Raw genomic sequence first — 15,968 nt, forward strand, 5'->3', positions numbered from 1 at the left:
GTGGTGGTGGACACGGTGGTGGTTGTCGTGGACTTGTTGGTGGTGGATGTGGTGGCTACCTACTCTGTCAATAGCCTTCCCTTTGACCTGGTACAAAATATATTATTGTACTATGGTCTTGAGTATGTGCAGTTTTCTATCATATTACAAAGACAAAAATAATGGCGTTACTCTATATTTTGCACCAGTGCAATATTTCTAATATGGCAATGGGCGCATAAGTTATTAAACTAAACGCTGCCAAAGTATTCGGGTGAATTTGATTGTAGAAAAAGCAAATCGGATTTATGACGAGCAAAAATCTTGTAGAAAACATGTACGAGTAAAACACGGAGCATCAACTTGACCACCAGATGGCGCTACATCGTGCCCGGTTTTAAGAAACCTTTGAGTCAAACAAACTAGTAGAAGAAACCAGCATTCCTCGGTGGCGGCGTGGTTGCAAAGCAAGCCCTGCAGATTGCAGGGATCTGAACAGACTAATAATGTCTATGTAAATAAACAAAAAAAATACAAGACTATGCATGCAATTTATACCTAACCAAAAGTTCATGCTCCCGTTGTAATGTATGGACCGTGCAACTACATGAGACATACTTGCATAACATACCTACACTCACTTTCCAAACTCTAACTCTGTAGAATGTAAGGAATGCATGCCAAGCTTATATGTGGCTGAATGTGCCTTCCTGTAATGTAACTGATGCTTATGTAAAGCGCCCACCTCTGTATTGAGTTTATGCTAGATAAAACAGCAAAGGGAAACAAGACGGAGGGCATTGCTGTGGGGAGGGGGGAGGAGAAATGCGACACGGCGGGCAGGGGAGGGGGCGGAGCGGGGAGAGCGGCATGAGGGTGTGAAGCAGCAGGGGCCTGAGACGCGGACACCTTTGATGTGGTAATGCAGGCAAGCGGCTGGTGGCATTGTGCACGCGCTTTCACATGCACTGCAAGAAATCGCCTGGGAATCGCCTGATCTCCGTAAGCTCTGTTAAGCCGCTACATATCGAGCTCCCGCTCAATGCGCATGCGCATTGAGATAGGTCGCTCGACCTAAAAACTGATATCTGTATTTCTAGAAATGTTACAAAATGAATCCAGCTCCCTATGCTGAAACAAGGCTACCCATATGCTCCCTGCGTAAGTGAGCACTCGCAGCTTAACACGCACCAATTGTATACTTGCTCCACCACTGAAATTCACAGGGGCACAGAAATCGACAGCTGACATCTCAAGGCAATCATTAGCCTCCTGACCCAGTGGTGCCCATGTTCGGCTACCTATAGCAACAGGGCAACGTAGAGGATCTGACATTCTTACTTTGTGATCAAACAAAGCAACTCAGTAGGACCTTAAATCCATAATCAATTATGGAAATCCCTTACCTTTTGAATGTTGCACATGAAAACAATGCACAGCCACAATGAAAAAAACAGGGCAAGAGAAGAGGCAGTAGTTACATGTGAAAATAAAAATAATAATGTATAATACCAGATTAGATGCTCGATGGTAGAGATACATATTTGAAGCAAGTGTACAAATACATGTAGATACATATATTTTTTACTACAGTACAAATATCACAGCCCATGTTCTTACATTAGCAGTGCTGCTTTGCCTGCTGTTCTGGATCTGGGCCATAGTTTGCAGAGGAGTTAGTGTTCAATGCAAGTTGAATCATGTGTTGTGTTTAAAATTTGTTCCATTCAGCAAATAAATATATAATGTGGACTAACAAATTTGCAGCTTCATGGTTGAGATACAGGGGGTCTTTCTTCTAATTAGAAGCACGAGGCTTAGATGGGAATGCCTTAAAGAATAAGGAGTATGACAGGGAAGATGGATAAGTGTTTGCTTGTCTGAATGACCAAACTAAGAATTCCTTATTGAACAACAACAGCTAGAATCCTTATGCAGACTCACCAGGGGTTGGTGAGGAATACAATAAATATTTTCGAGTTCCACCTTGTGTCTGTTTGCTATAATTTCACAACTCTACGTGCTATAATAGGATTACAGGGAGTAGTATAGTTTTCACTATATCTTTGATGTTTTCAGACTGATATACATCAAAAAGTGCATAATCCTGTAAAACCTGAAAACAACATGAATATATGGAATAAAGGCCTCATTTGGTACGTTGCATTTTAAGCTTTTGTGAACAAACATTCATTCAAATTTCAAGATTTTGTGTGTTCCCTTTGGGTTATTTTTACAAATCCAAATTTAGGCCCACATTTATTTCAATTCCTGTATCCAATAGATTTCAGGCATTGTCAAATTTGGACACACAGGATTGACAAAGATCCCTGGTGGAATATTGTCCTTGCGCCGTGGAAAATCTTCATGATTTTGTCCCCTTCTCTCCTATTGATATCCCAGACAATCAGCCAACTACACTTAATGTTAAGGCCGATACAGACTTAAGCAATTTGAGCTGGAACGTAGCAAGCCTTCAACAGAGGCTTGGTGACCTGGACTGGCTACGCCTGATAAAGGATCAGGATATAGTTGTGTTTCAGGGGACCTGGGCTACCCAAGATCTATACATTAATGGGTTTCAATGTCACAATATTTTAGCCCCCAGTTCCAAATGTGGTTTCCCCTCCGGGGGCTTATTTATTGGGATCAACATTGCTGCTGAGGGCAGCATCAAGGTCCTATCCACTAATAGTCACAACTTTCAAGTTATATTATTTAAAAGAAGAGTCTCTTTTTACTTGATTATTTTTTATAACAATGATTTCAACTCTATCCCTAATGGGAATGTTATTATGCTTTTTGATTTTATCTGCCACCTTGATTCCCAGCAAGAATCATCAAAAATTACTGGTATTGTTTTGGGGGCTAATTTTAATGCGAAACTAATGGACAGGCCAAACAGCTCAGGGTCTCACAATTCTAGCTCTACCTGTCACAGGGGCGCTGAGTTGGCCACGTTTTTGAGCTTACAAAATGTTACTGATGTCATGGACATCGTTGGAGCAAATCACGAAAATTCTTCCACCATAGATTTTTTCTTTATATCCCTTCACCTCGCCGACCATCTAATAGAAGCCGAAGTTATTGTCACGAGCCAGGGGGACCAAAATCCCATTAGAATAGGGCTGAATCTAGCCCCACGGCCCATGTTCATTTCTGAATGCGGGCCAGGAATCTAATACCTTCCACCGATAGCTTGAGATTAATATGGAGGGGCGCAGATAATAATGATCTGTTCCAGACAGTGGTAAAGGAAAACATGCATCTTATAAACTCATGTTTATCAGCCCACGACCGACTCTGATGCTATTCATGATTTTAATAAACTTTGCTCAGCCATACAAATTATTTTGTGAAAACCCCCTTCTCGTGTGAAGCATGACCCTAGATGGTTCAATCACAAGTGCTCTGGAGCCAACAAACAATTGCGCAGAGCCTTATCATCTGATCCAAGATGTATTTCCGAAGTGAAATAGGCTAGGCAGAGGTACAAAACTGCGATCTCCATTCGGAAAGGGGAAATTAAAAAAAAACGCTGGGAGGCATCAGTGATAGCGACAAACATCAAAAAGGTGATACATTTTAGTCAGCTGTGAGGGATTTGCGATCTATGGGGCAGCTTCTTACCCCTATCAGCTGTACTTCACAGAAATTTATGCTGCACCCTCACAAGAGGCAGCTCATTTTGAACTAGGGCCACTAACCAGAATACAGATGACCCTATCTCAGGTGGAAGAAGCAATCCATCAGAGTGTGGGTAATAAAGCCACTGGACCAGATGGTCTACCCATTCATCTCATTAAATATAAGCCAGACTTCTGGGTGCCCCTATTTGAAATGTTTTTATTAATCTAATGTATGCTCCGCTACCCAGCTCCGGGTCCACAAGTATCATCTTACCGATTTTTAAAAAGGGGATCGTTCCCAACCTAATTGTTATAGGCCAATCTCCCTAATTGATAACACTTCAAAAATTTTAGGTAGAGTCCTATTTAATAAGATTTTAGAGTGGTCCGAGGAAAATGGAATTTCAGACCCCTGTCAACTGGGCTTCCGAAGTAAGGTGGGCACCAACGAACAATGTCTTAATCTTAATTTAATCATGGGCAAATATACCATTGCGTGGGCTTCCCCAATCTGTTTAGCCTTTATGGATTTGACCTCAGCTTTTGACCTTGTTAATAGGTCAAAGCTCTGGTCTATCCTTTTGACCTATGTATTGGATGAGAACCTGGTATATTTCTTGGCACTCCTGCACAAAGATCACAAAGCCCGGGTGACGATTGATTGCGGGGGCGAGGTTACTGAAGCCATCGATGTGGACAGGGGGAGTCAGGCAGGTTTGCGTTCTGGCCCCCCTTCTCTTCATTATCTACATTAATAGACTGAATAAAACATTAAAATCACTAACCCAAGACGTTCCAAAAATCAATGGCAACCCACTGCCCCTACTACTATATGCGGATGGCTCGGTCCTTATGGGCCGTATTCCGAATTCCCTACGTACGCTAATGCTGTGCTTTGTTAACTATATGGGCAGCTTAGACCTATACACTAATTTAAGTATTTTATAATGTTGTGTGGTACAAAGAAACGCAAACTTAGCTCTACATCTGTGGACAACCAGAAGCTGATGAGCACCAGTACCTTCCCTTATCTTGGGGTGGTCTTTGCTGCGAACGGCTCCTGGAGTGAGCACATGGCTCACTCCAGGAGCAAGTTCTCAAAGGCCCCAACTCAATTCTTACCCTCCCACGCCCAAAGAGAACAGATGCAATTTTAGCCATTTAAAAAAGTCCCAATGTGTGCCAACAGCTACGTACGGAGCTGAGGTTTGGGGTTTCACCAATATCACCTGCATCGAACAGGAAGAGAATAGATTTTGCAGGAAGTTATTAGGCGTCCCGATCTCAACACCCCAATACACCTGTCATAAGGAACTTAACCTACATTTTATTGAAGATTTTATTAGGGCCCGCCCTGCCCTTTTCTGGTTATCGGTCTGGAAAAACCCGGTCGCATCTCTAACAAGAGAGATCATTAGTGATTGTATAGGATGTGCGAAAGGGAAAGATATACCCTGGCTCTCAGGGATGTATCGGAGCCTTTGTAGCATTAATAAGGGAAGAATCTATTCAGATCCTAGCACAGCTATGGATGCAAACAAAAGCGAGCTTAGGAGTGCGCTCTATTCTTTATATAGAGCGGAAAGGTTCGAAAAGGAATCTAAAAAAATCCCTTGTTCATAGCTACATGGCCATTGAAAATCCTCCACACCCGCTGGCTAATTATATCACCCTGCCAATGAGCCACTGGGAGAGAAGCCTTCTGTTTTGTCTAAGGGCTGGCACCATTAAATTTGTATTATGTTTTTCCCTTGGTTACCACCCTGACCTTGATTGTACTCCTTGTCTGTGTGACGGCCAGAGTGGCCAATCTATTTTGCACTTTTTGTTTTTTTGCAAATAATATCTAAAGTATTTTAAGTGGCTTTTAACCCCAGATCTTAAAAAGCATATGCCCATTAGCTTGGAAAATGCTTATTTAAAATTACTTACCCTGGACAATGAAGAGTTGGTCTTTCGCAAAGGCACTTTTTTGAGAATTGCAGTTCGAGCACGTCAAATGATGTCTAACCCTTGAGCTTTTACATTATCTACTAATGGATTTTTATGAATTTAACCATTACTGTATATTGCATGCTGCTATGGTTTTATCATGACTCTTTAATTTATACATTTTTAACTTATCTGTTGTTGTGTTTTTGTGCTTTTATGGTTACGATGCTATCCGAATAAAGTATCTTTGAACCTTGAACCTACTTGTCAATCTTTATTTGCCAGTAGCTCTTCTTTGTGAGTGGGATCCAATGAATTGAGCCCTTGTACAATGAATGGTCGATTCCTCCCAAAATCAATTCACCACCTATTGCACTCGCTTGATCCCTAAAAAATGATAAATATAAAAAAAGGGTATAAGTAAACTTACTTTTCATGTTTTGAAAATATTTCAGGCAGTTAAATAATAATGCTATGCTACACAGTTTCTGCTAGCCATGATCTGAAGTCTCAATGGTGTGCTAGATAAAAGAACCAATGACCAATGGTAAAGTGTAGAAATTAAGCATGGAAAAGGGGAAAACTTCACTCACTGTAAATTTGGAAACCGATGTAGAAGTGCAACAAAGATATCAAATATCTGTGGTTTAAATGTTTCAATTTGCTACTTTATGCTATTGTGTTAGGGCAAGAGGCTATTATGGAGAAAGATGCAGAGAAAACTAAATAAAAGAATAACATCTACTTTTCACCCCAGCCCCATTCTCCCATATCCTCTATGTAAATGTATTCATACGATTACAAATACATATTTGAAGCAACTGTTCAAATAAATGTAGACACAGATATTTCTTACTACAATGCAAATGCTAAATCCCATCTTTTTTCAAAAGTGACACTGCGTTGCCTGGCTTTTCTGGAGTTGGGCCATACTCTGTAGAGTAGTGCTCAATGCAAGATAAGTCATGTGTTGTGTTTAAAATTAATTAACAAAGTACATGCCTTTAATTTTCTTTAAATGTGCATTTTATGTTTCTAAGTTTAGAATGTGATTTATGTTGGGTGTTATTTTTTACATTCATTACATATGTTTATATTAATTTTAACTGCATTTATCTTTATTATCTTTTTCTATTTTAAATATGTTTACATCATGTGCACTGTGGACATGTATGGGTCTATGAAATATTAAAACTTGCATGACCATTTTTACAATAATTTTATATTTTTTTGTTTAATATTTGTACCATGTAATTTGTACATGTGTCTCAAACGTTTTATGGCCATTGTTTTCTTTTATTGACATTAATTTTTTTTTGTGTGTTATGCTTTGTGCTGGAAGTGGTACAAAAGGGGGTGGTGATGGACGGAGCATATGAATCAATCAAACACTCACACCCAGTCATAAGATCTGGGTTTAATCCATCACTGTTCTTTAGCCCACTCTGCCACCCCAGTTCAGACATGGCTATATGCAAATCAGTCTGACCCTGTGCCTCATGGGAACAGTCCAGCCCAAACTGCCAAGCCATGTCTTCCGTGGACTGGAAACAAGCTTCTGAGGACCGGTTTCTGGCATACCAGCCGTCTTCAGTCCGGCTTGCTTGAATCCAGTGGCAAAGTGAGCCAGGGACTCACGTCTGAGCATACCCTGCCACACTTATGGCGGCCAAAAGCGGTACAAAAGGGGGTGGTGATGGACGGAGCACCAAACCCTTTTGTACCGCTTTTGGCAGTTCGGGCTGGACTGTTCCCATGAGGCACAGGGTCAGACTGATTTGCATTTAGCCATGGCTGAACTGTGGTGGCAGAGTGGGCTAAAGAACGGTGATGGATTAAACCCAGATCTTTTGACTGGGTGTGAGTGTTTGATTGATTCAGATGCTCCGTCCATCACCAACCCCTTTTGTACCGCTTTTGGCCGCCATAAGTGTGGCAGGGTGTGCTCAGACAGGAGTCTCTTGCTCACTTTCCACTGGATTCAAGCAAGCCGGGCTGAAGACGGCTGGAATGCCAGAAACCGGTCCTCGGAAGCTGGTTTCCGGTCCAGGGAAGACATAGCTTGGCAGTTCGGGCTGGACTGTTCCCATGAGGCACAGGGTCAGACTGATTTACATTTAGCCATGTCTGAACTGGGGTGGCAGAGTGGGCTAAAGAACGGTGATGGATTAAACCCAGATCTTTTGACTGGGTGTGAGTGTTTGATTGATTCAGATGCTCCGTCCATCACCAACCCCTTTTGTACCGCTTGTGCTGGAAGTGTCATAACATTCCTCCATTGGTTTCTATGTGATTCTTTTACAGTATCCGCAGGTGGCCATGTGAAGGTGCTTAGCCTACTCCAAGGTTTGCCTGGTTTAGGAATTAATCTGTTTGATCTGTAGTACTACTGTAGCAGATGTGGATGTGACTTTGGTGAATGAAAGTGTCTTAAGACCAGATGTGGGAAGGATTTTTGTGTTTGCAAAGGGTCTGATTCACAGAATCAGGTGATCTGCAACAGCAAGCATGCTTTTTGGTATGAAAAAAGCACAAATTGTGATTCTGTAACACATTACTGAATTATAATTTGTGTTTGCGACTACATATCGAATTGGTAATTGAAAGGGGCAAGTTGAGGCATTCCTTACAAATACTGACTTGGAATGGGATTTATTAACGTTTTGTGACAAAAATCCAGTTGTATTAATGTATTACTGACTTCATTCCTCCTGGGACCCCTTTGAGAATGTTGCAAAAAACGTGTTTAAGAGTACGCAGTGATCTCATGTTAGTTACAATTTTAATTTTTTTTTAAAACGCATCCCATTTTCCTTTGCATTTTATGACCTACCTCAATATTATTCATGAGGTAGACAGAATTGCAATTCACTATGAATTGAGTTTTTTCGAACCGACCTATTAGTACATATGTCAGTTCTTGAAAACAGAATGGATTCGAGAAAAGTCGGACCACTTTTACCAAAGGCATTCTTTGTACATCTGACCATTATTGTTTTATAGGCACGCTTAAGTATATGGATGTCCCTAGTTAATTTTTCTTTCCCTCCTCTAGTTTTGTAATAGATATTCCTTATTTTATTGCCACTTCCCCTTTGCCACTTCTGAATTTTCACCTAAAACAAAGGCATAAACATGCGTGTGGAGTTCTACCTGCCGTTTGTGACTTGTGCCACAGGTTTTTTTTTTATCAACTACAGCATGTGCGTCTATTGTTTTTTTTTATTTCACTATTTACCAACCAAACTCAGCTACCGCCTTTGTATAATGGTTACCTATGCACTCTCCCTTCTGATTTACATTCCGAAATGCATTCATGTTACTGCTTTGTTTAGATGTGTGTTTTATTCGCATTGCCTTCTCGCTTTTCCTGAAAACATGGTTTGGAGTATTTAAAGAGTACCTGTGGAGTTCAACTGTGTCATATGTATTTAATTGATATGTATTTATCACTTACCGGTTATTTTTGTATATTTTTTGTTATCCTTTATTGATTACTTTACTGCCAATTTTAATAGCTAAACTGTATGTTTATCTTATACTCATTATTACTTTACATTGTATGTTTTTAACTTACTTGCATTAATAAACTTTTCTTGAACTTAAAGAGTACCTGTGGAGTTAAAGCACAGGAAGATTATCAAAATGCCAACCTGTTTAAATGGAAAGAAAACACAGGTTCCTCCACCAGTTTTTGCTCCATAATCTTATCAAATACTGGAACAGCACCGGCTACTGCAAGTGATGGGTATCCGAGGCCAAGCACACCATCAAACTGTGCAAGGGCAAAGGTCATGCCGGGCTCCAGGATAGACTCGCCAAAATCTTGATCTTTTATGGAGAGGTTGTGGATCTGTTAAATTAAAAAAAAAGAAAGACATGTGAAAATCAAAATATTTTGACACCTCACCTGACATTCGTCAGTACACACCTTTGGGGTATCTGCAGTATAATCATCTCCTCAGCCGCTGATAAGGAAGGTTAGTTTTTACCAACAATGTGGACAAGTTTCTAAAGCAGGGTAATAACTCCATAGGGATGTTTTACAAACACTGGGGTAAATAGAAATCCATTGCAATCATTTTGGGCATTGAGATGTTACTTACATGTGTATCCCTCCCATTTGGACTCAATCAAGCAAGGCATTGAATACTACAAATGTTCCATCATTAGCTGGACTTAGTAAGAATTAGCCGACTTGGTCAGATAACCTGTTGGTTCCGTTCTCTATTCCCAGTTCAGAAACGGCCAAAGCAATTATAGCTCATGCCAAATCTACCAGATAAAGGGCTAAACAGTGGTGTAACATAGGGCCCCATAGCCCCGTTGTGCGGAGGGCCTGAGCTCCAAGGGGTTCCCTCAGCACAGTACCTTGGCCTGAGAGCTCCTGACTCAGCATAAAGTCCCCATCCATGTACTTTGCAGGGGGGCCCCCTCGAGTTTCGTTAAGCCACTGGGGCTAAACTGGATATTATAAACTAGGAAGCAGTTCTGGACAAGTCCGCTCCTAGGTTAGAGGGTGATTTTTTTGCCTCTTATAATAAATGGATAAATTTAACGTTAGATAAATTTAACGTTAGATATGCTAGTTCCTAAGAATGCTTGCAAACTTTTTCGAGCTAGAACTAATGCTAAATGGTTCTCGCCTGAGATAAAAAAGCTGACAATAGAATGCAAACAATATGAAATAAAATGGAGGCGTCAATATGATGAGGTCCGCAAATAAATTCATAAGAAAGCTCAAACGAAGTATCTGTATGCAATTTGCAAACCCCTGGAAAACATACTATCCGTCTGGAGCAGGTGGCTAGTTTTATGGCAACAAGTTATCTCAAGCTCAATGAGGAGGAAAGAGAGGTAATAGTGATGTGAAATATTCCCTCACTCTGGGATAAATTTCTCTGGCCCCCATACCTGGGGGACCACCCTTCCCCCAGACCAGAAGTAAAGAACCTAAGAGTTATCTTAGATAGGGATTTTACTATGAGCTTAGGAAGAAGAGCAAACGGATCCCTATTGAATATTGGAGGACAGGGGTTCAGGTATTGATACTTTCCCACCTTGATTGTGGCAACTCTCACATAACCAGGAAGTTATAAGTCATTCAGAATGCTGCTGCTTGAGCTCTGCTGGGATTGCCTAGCATGCAATCAGCATGCCTGACCCTTGTCCATCTTCATTGGCTGCCTATAAGCAAAAGAGTGGAATCCAAGGCCTTATGTATTGCCCACAGAATCAAACATTCAGCTTGCCCTCGTCCACTTTGGCATCTCATTACTCCATACAATGCATACAGAGAGCTTAGATCAAATAATCTCTTTCTTCGTAACCTCCCTAGTGTTATGTTTCATATAGGTATCCCAATATAGGCTCAGGTAGTCCCCTAACCTTTTACCTATATTCTCCCCTACCATTACACTACATAATGGTTCTTGGAACTGACCTTTTACCTAGTTAGATACTGCTTACAGGACGTAGGGTTTTCCCTGAAAACTAGCCTCATCCATTATGCATGAGGATTTTGGGAAACTGATCAGGACTACCATAATATCCATACTAATATAATAAAGAGAGAGCCCAAACCTATGAGGCGGGTAATCTCAGGAACCACAGCACCAATCACAACACCCAATACAGCGTTGGAAAGGGCAGTTGCAGCAGAAGAACATAGGCTATGCAGACGCCCACCATATACATTTAAAAGGTAAAAGAACCGTGCCAGCAAGGTAGTCCCTTGTGGGCGTGTCTGCGTTGTACTGTGGGCGTGTGCTGGGGGCGTGACAAACGCTGGAGGCGTGTGGTACGTTCCGCCCTTCATGCCATGTCTCTTATCATGTGCTAATCCCACCCTGCTCGCTTTAAATACCCCTGCACCCCATAATCATAACCCACCCTTACTCCTTAAAATACCCCAACACCCTTAAACACTAACCCATCTTAACCCTATAAATATACCCTATACCCCAAAACTCAAACCGATCCCTAAACTCTGAAAATACCCCTTTACCCCAAAACCCAAACCTAGCCCTGAACCCTATAAATACCCCTGTGCCTCAAAACCCAAACCAACCCCTGAACCCTAAAAATACCCCTGTACCCCAAAACCCAAACCTACCCCTGAACCCTAAAATACCCCTGTACCCCAATAACCAAACCTAGCCCTGAACCCTTAAAATACCCCTGTACCCCAAAACCCAAACCTATCCGTGAACCCTAAAAATACACCTGTACCCCAAAACCCAAACCTACCCCTGAACCCTAAAATACCCCTGTACCCCAAAACCCCAAACCTAGCCCTGAACCCTTAAAATACACCTGTACCCCAAAACCCAAACCTATCCTTGAACCCTAAAAATACCCCTGTACCCCAAAACCCAAACCTAGCCCTGAACCCTAAAAATAACCCTGTACCCTAAAACCCAAGTCTACACCTAAACCCTAAAATACCCCTGTACCCCAAAACCCAAACCTAGCCCTGAACCCTAAAAATACCCCTGTACCCCAAAACCCAAACCTAGCCCTGAACCCTAAAAATACCCCTATATCCCAAAACCCAAACATAGCCCTGAACCCTAAAAATACCCCTGTACCCCAAAACCCATACCTATCCCTAAACCCTAAAACTACCCCTGTACCCCATATCCCAAAACTATATCTGAACCCTTAAAATACCAAACCCCCCAAAACATATACCTCAGTACCCCAAAACATATACCCCAATACCCATACTTACCTTATCCAAACATTAACAAAAAAAGCATGCTTTTACCATTCATGCATTTACAACGAATTTCGTTGTAAATTTATACGTGGTAAAAGCATATAAAATGTAATGCCATGCGTTATAATAGCATTGCGGAGTCATGGTACTTTCGTAATGAATGTATGCGGAGTGATGGTATGCGGATAGAAAGTTGCGGAATAATGGGTGTTTACCCTCCCCCGGTAAGTACATTGGTGGCACGGCGGCCCACATCTCCAGCAACATACTCATATTTTTTCACCACCCATTTGAAAAATGCACAGGTCTCTCTCATTGATGGCCATCACGGACATACAGTTTTAGACACACCTCCCGCCACAAGTTCTACACCTGCGAACTTTAGAGCTGGGGAGCTACGTTCGAATCTAGGCATCAGCTCAACATCCACTGATTCCAGGCAAATTGCTTTGTCTCCCTGTGCCTACCACAAATGAATGTGTTCTTCTGTAATGTAAATTGTGCTCATGCCATGTTGTCGAGTTCGCGCTATATAATATTAAAAGGAAAAATAAAGTAGGAAACTCGAGTTCACACACTACTGAACGCGCACTCTTAAGTGCATCAGCAGTGCACTGTGAATCGGAGCGTTTCACAGGCCTGTCACAGATATGAAATGCTATCAAAACGAAATCCTACAAAACAATATACTACTGTCCTGACAACATCGGGACGGGCTGCTAGTCTATGTATAAGGGTCATTCCTTCCATCATCCTAAGTCCGACATGACACAGCAAGGTAGAACCCCTGAGGGTACCACTTTGGGTATATAAACACCATATCTTGCTGAGATAGTCACGCCAGCTCGCAGTGGTCTGAGATCTGTTGCGGGGAGGCCAACTCGAGACCGAGACAGATTCCCACAGTCTCTCACTTCAGGTAATGGGGTTGACTTTATCCCAGAGGGATTCCTGGCTTTTACAACTACATACATGCTAGGTACACTTAGGTAAATATAGTTTGGGTTTCCATCGTAGGAGTATGCATTTTAATGTCATATATTTGATATACTAGCAAGATAGTAGAAATCTACCATTCTTTTACTCTGTTAGTGCTTCTAATCATTTAAATCTGTTTCTGTCTAATGGTTATTTCAGCACACGTATTTTACACTAGAATGACGATGGTTCAATAAAGGCTTACTGGAAAACGTCCCCACTGTTTATTCTGTGTATCTCTCTGAGGCAAAGTGAGCACGAGTGACTGAGCGAAAAGTGTTGCACTGTTTCCACGATCCTGAGGGATCAGGGTTGTCATGTTCCATAGTTGCCAAGAACTATTCTCTCCTAGGTAAGCGGGGTTTCTAGTGGCACTGTGAGCTAGCTGATGAACAGGCTAACATACCCGGTGGAGGTGTCTAGAATCAGTCCGGACACTAATCCTACAGTGTACGTTGTCTAAACGTGCAGGTCCTATGTAGGTTTATAGGAACTACACGACATGGCGCTCTATATTGGTTTGGTACTTATTTAACAGTCAAATTTGAGTAGTTCAGTAATGATTTTCTCAGAGACCCCCAATCACATTTCCCTAGAGACGTCTGGAGTGGGACAGGAACTATCCGCCACAGCTGGGTAGGCATAACCTACATATTGGCTGTAGGTTTATCAAGCTTGAAGGACAAACAGTTCCTATTGTGCAGAAAATAATTATCTCAGTTCCCTTGAAACTTTTTCAACAATGACTGAAGAAGGTGACACTGCCCCAGCATTACGTGCAGGTGCAGGAGAACTAGAAGGCGAAATAAACATTTCCAAAAATGTTGGAGCTGCCCTTACTTTAAAACTAGCAGACTATGGAGTCTCAGCTAGGGGTGGGACAGTTACATTCGTGATTGAGGCACACAAATCATATAGAACAGAGGTATTCTATTCTTGGGTTAAATTCCCACCAGCAGACAGACAATCAAAGCAATTTCATTCTTACACTGAAGATGAAATACCAGATGGATACTGTCCGGATGAGGAAATTGAAGTTTGGCTCACCTACCAGGAGCGCATAAACTGGTTTAAAGGCGCCCTCCCGGGGGCGTGGCCAAGATGGCTGCAAGGCTCTCCATTGTCGCTCCCACCTGATGCTCTCCATCGCCGCTCCATCCTGCCGCCGGCCTAATAGCACAATCCTGGGAGAGCAACGTCATGGAGGCAGTGGCAGAGACCCCTACTAAGTGGGGGTCCACGAACCAAGAGAAGCAGAGCCACGATTGATGCCTGCGGGCCGTGAATTATCCTAGGGTGTAGATGACGACGGAGCTGGTGAGGATGTGACCACCTGCTAGCTGAGAAGAGCATGTGCCGGAGGCTCCGACCTGAGAACACCAGTGACCAACAGACTGCGGACGAAGAGCCCTGGCGGAACCGAGACGGACAGAGCAGCGGGGGAGGATTCACCAGAGTTGAGAGTTCTTGGGGCTGCATGTCCTAGGGCCTTGTGTGATTCTGAGGAGGGTGCCCTGGACTCTGCAGACTGACGGTGCTGCTGGGCTGTTGGGGTCCACCCCGGCCTAGAGGTGAGCAGCATGAACTGAAGCTAGGAAGTGGCCGAGTGGAAGGGAGGCCACAACAGAGATGATCTGGCGCTCCCCCACTGGGCCCCAGCCTTAGAAGGACTAAATCAGAACCATCTGGACCCTCGGCCCCGTGCAGGTGCAGCAATTAGAGCGCCCTAGGGAGCTGCATTTCGAGGACCTCATGGAACTAGCTGTGGCAGAGGCGGAACTACTGGCCCCCCCAGATTACATCTGCAGCAGCTGCAGCGCTCGGGTGTGGCTTGGTGGAGGGATCGGGGCTCTGGGCCCTAGGCTGAAAGCAGAGGAGTATAGTGGCGTGGACCTGACCGGTCCCTGTATAGGGTTGCTTGTCTAGGCCCTGACGGTCCCAAACGGCGACGGCTGAGAGCGTCTGGGGCCCCCGTGGCGTGGATCCTGGGTTGAAGCGGTGCAGCAATACAGTGGGCATATCTAACTCTGGGAGATAATCGGACATCTAAACCAGCGGATGAGAAGCAGGGTCACCTCTGCACCTGCAACATGCTAAAGAGTGAGAGGGTGGACGAAGGGGCCAAGAAGCGACCTGGGAATTACAGGCCTCACACTGGGGCCTAAAGAGCAGGCCCTAGAGACACAGCGCAGACACAGATAGTAAGGGAAATGGGGAACGATCATGACCACCGGTCGTGTGAAGAAAGACTGCACCCTTAAAGACATGCTGACACGGCCCACGGGCAGCAGCACGATGGAAGCTCCATTTACTGAGGAGGCGCCTCGAACGCAAGGGATCAGCCCTACAGAAGAGCCTGTGACCCAGGCTTTCATGGAATCAATGTTTATATCACAGAAAGATGACCTGCAAAAGGTCAAGAAAGACCTCACACTAGAGATTAAAGAGATCAGAAGGGACACAGACGGGCTTGGAGATAGAGGTGCAGCACTAGAAGACAAATGAGGCAATCAGGATGAAGAAACTGAGGCACTGAGACAGGAGATTATCCGCCTTCAAGAGCAGCACATAGACTTACAGTCGTACTTGGAAGACCTCAAGACCCGTTCCCGAAGGAACAACGTTCGGATGCGAGGAGTGGAGCCGAAAGCAGAGGGCAGCGACATCTCTGGTTATGTACGGGACTTGTTTAACCACGTGCTCTGCAATCCCCAGGACACAAGACTCAA

General features: G+C 43.2%; 1 protein-coding gene across 1 annotated transcript in view; it reads right to left on the reverse strand.

Moving 5' to 3' along the window:
• LOC147751715 (cathepsin E-like) overlaps positions 1–15,968 on the reverse strand; it is a 257,202-nt gene that overhangs the window by 76,044 nt on the left and 165,190 nt on the right. Inside the window, exons 5-6 of the mRNA XM_086922026.1 lie at positions 9,194–9,393; positions 5,805–5,927 (exon numbers count right to left, since the gene is read on the reverse strand). Coding sequence (XP_086778152.1) covers positions 5,805–5,927; positions 9,194–9,393 — 323 coding nt within the window. The remainder of the gene's footprint in view (positions 1–5,804; positions 5,928–9,193; positions 9,394–15,968) is intronic.

This window comes from Lissotriton vulgaris, chromosome 1_1 (assembly GCF_964263255.1).
Source record: "Lissotriton vulgaris chromosome 1_1, aLisVul1.2, whole genome shotgun sequence".
NCBI lineage: Eukaryota > Metazoa > Chordata > Amphibia > Caudata > Salamandridae > Lissotriton > Lissotriton vulgaris.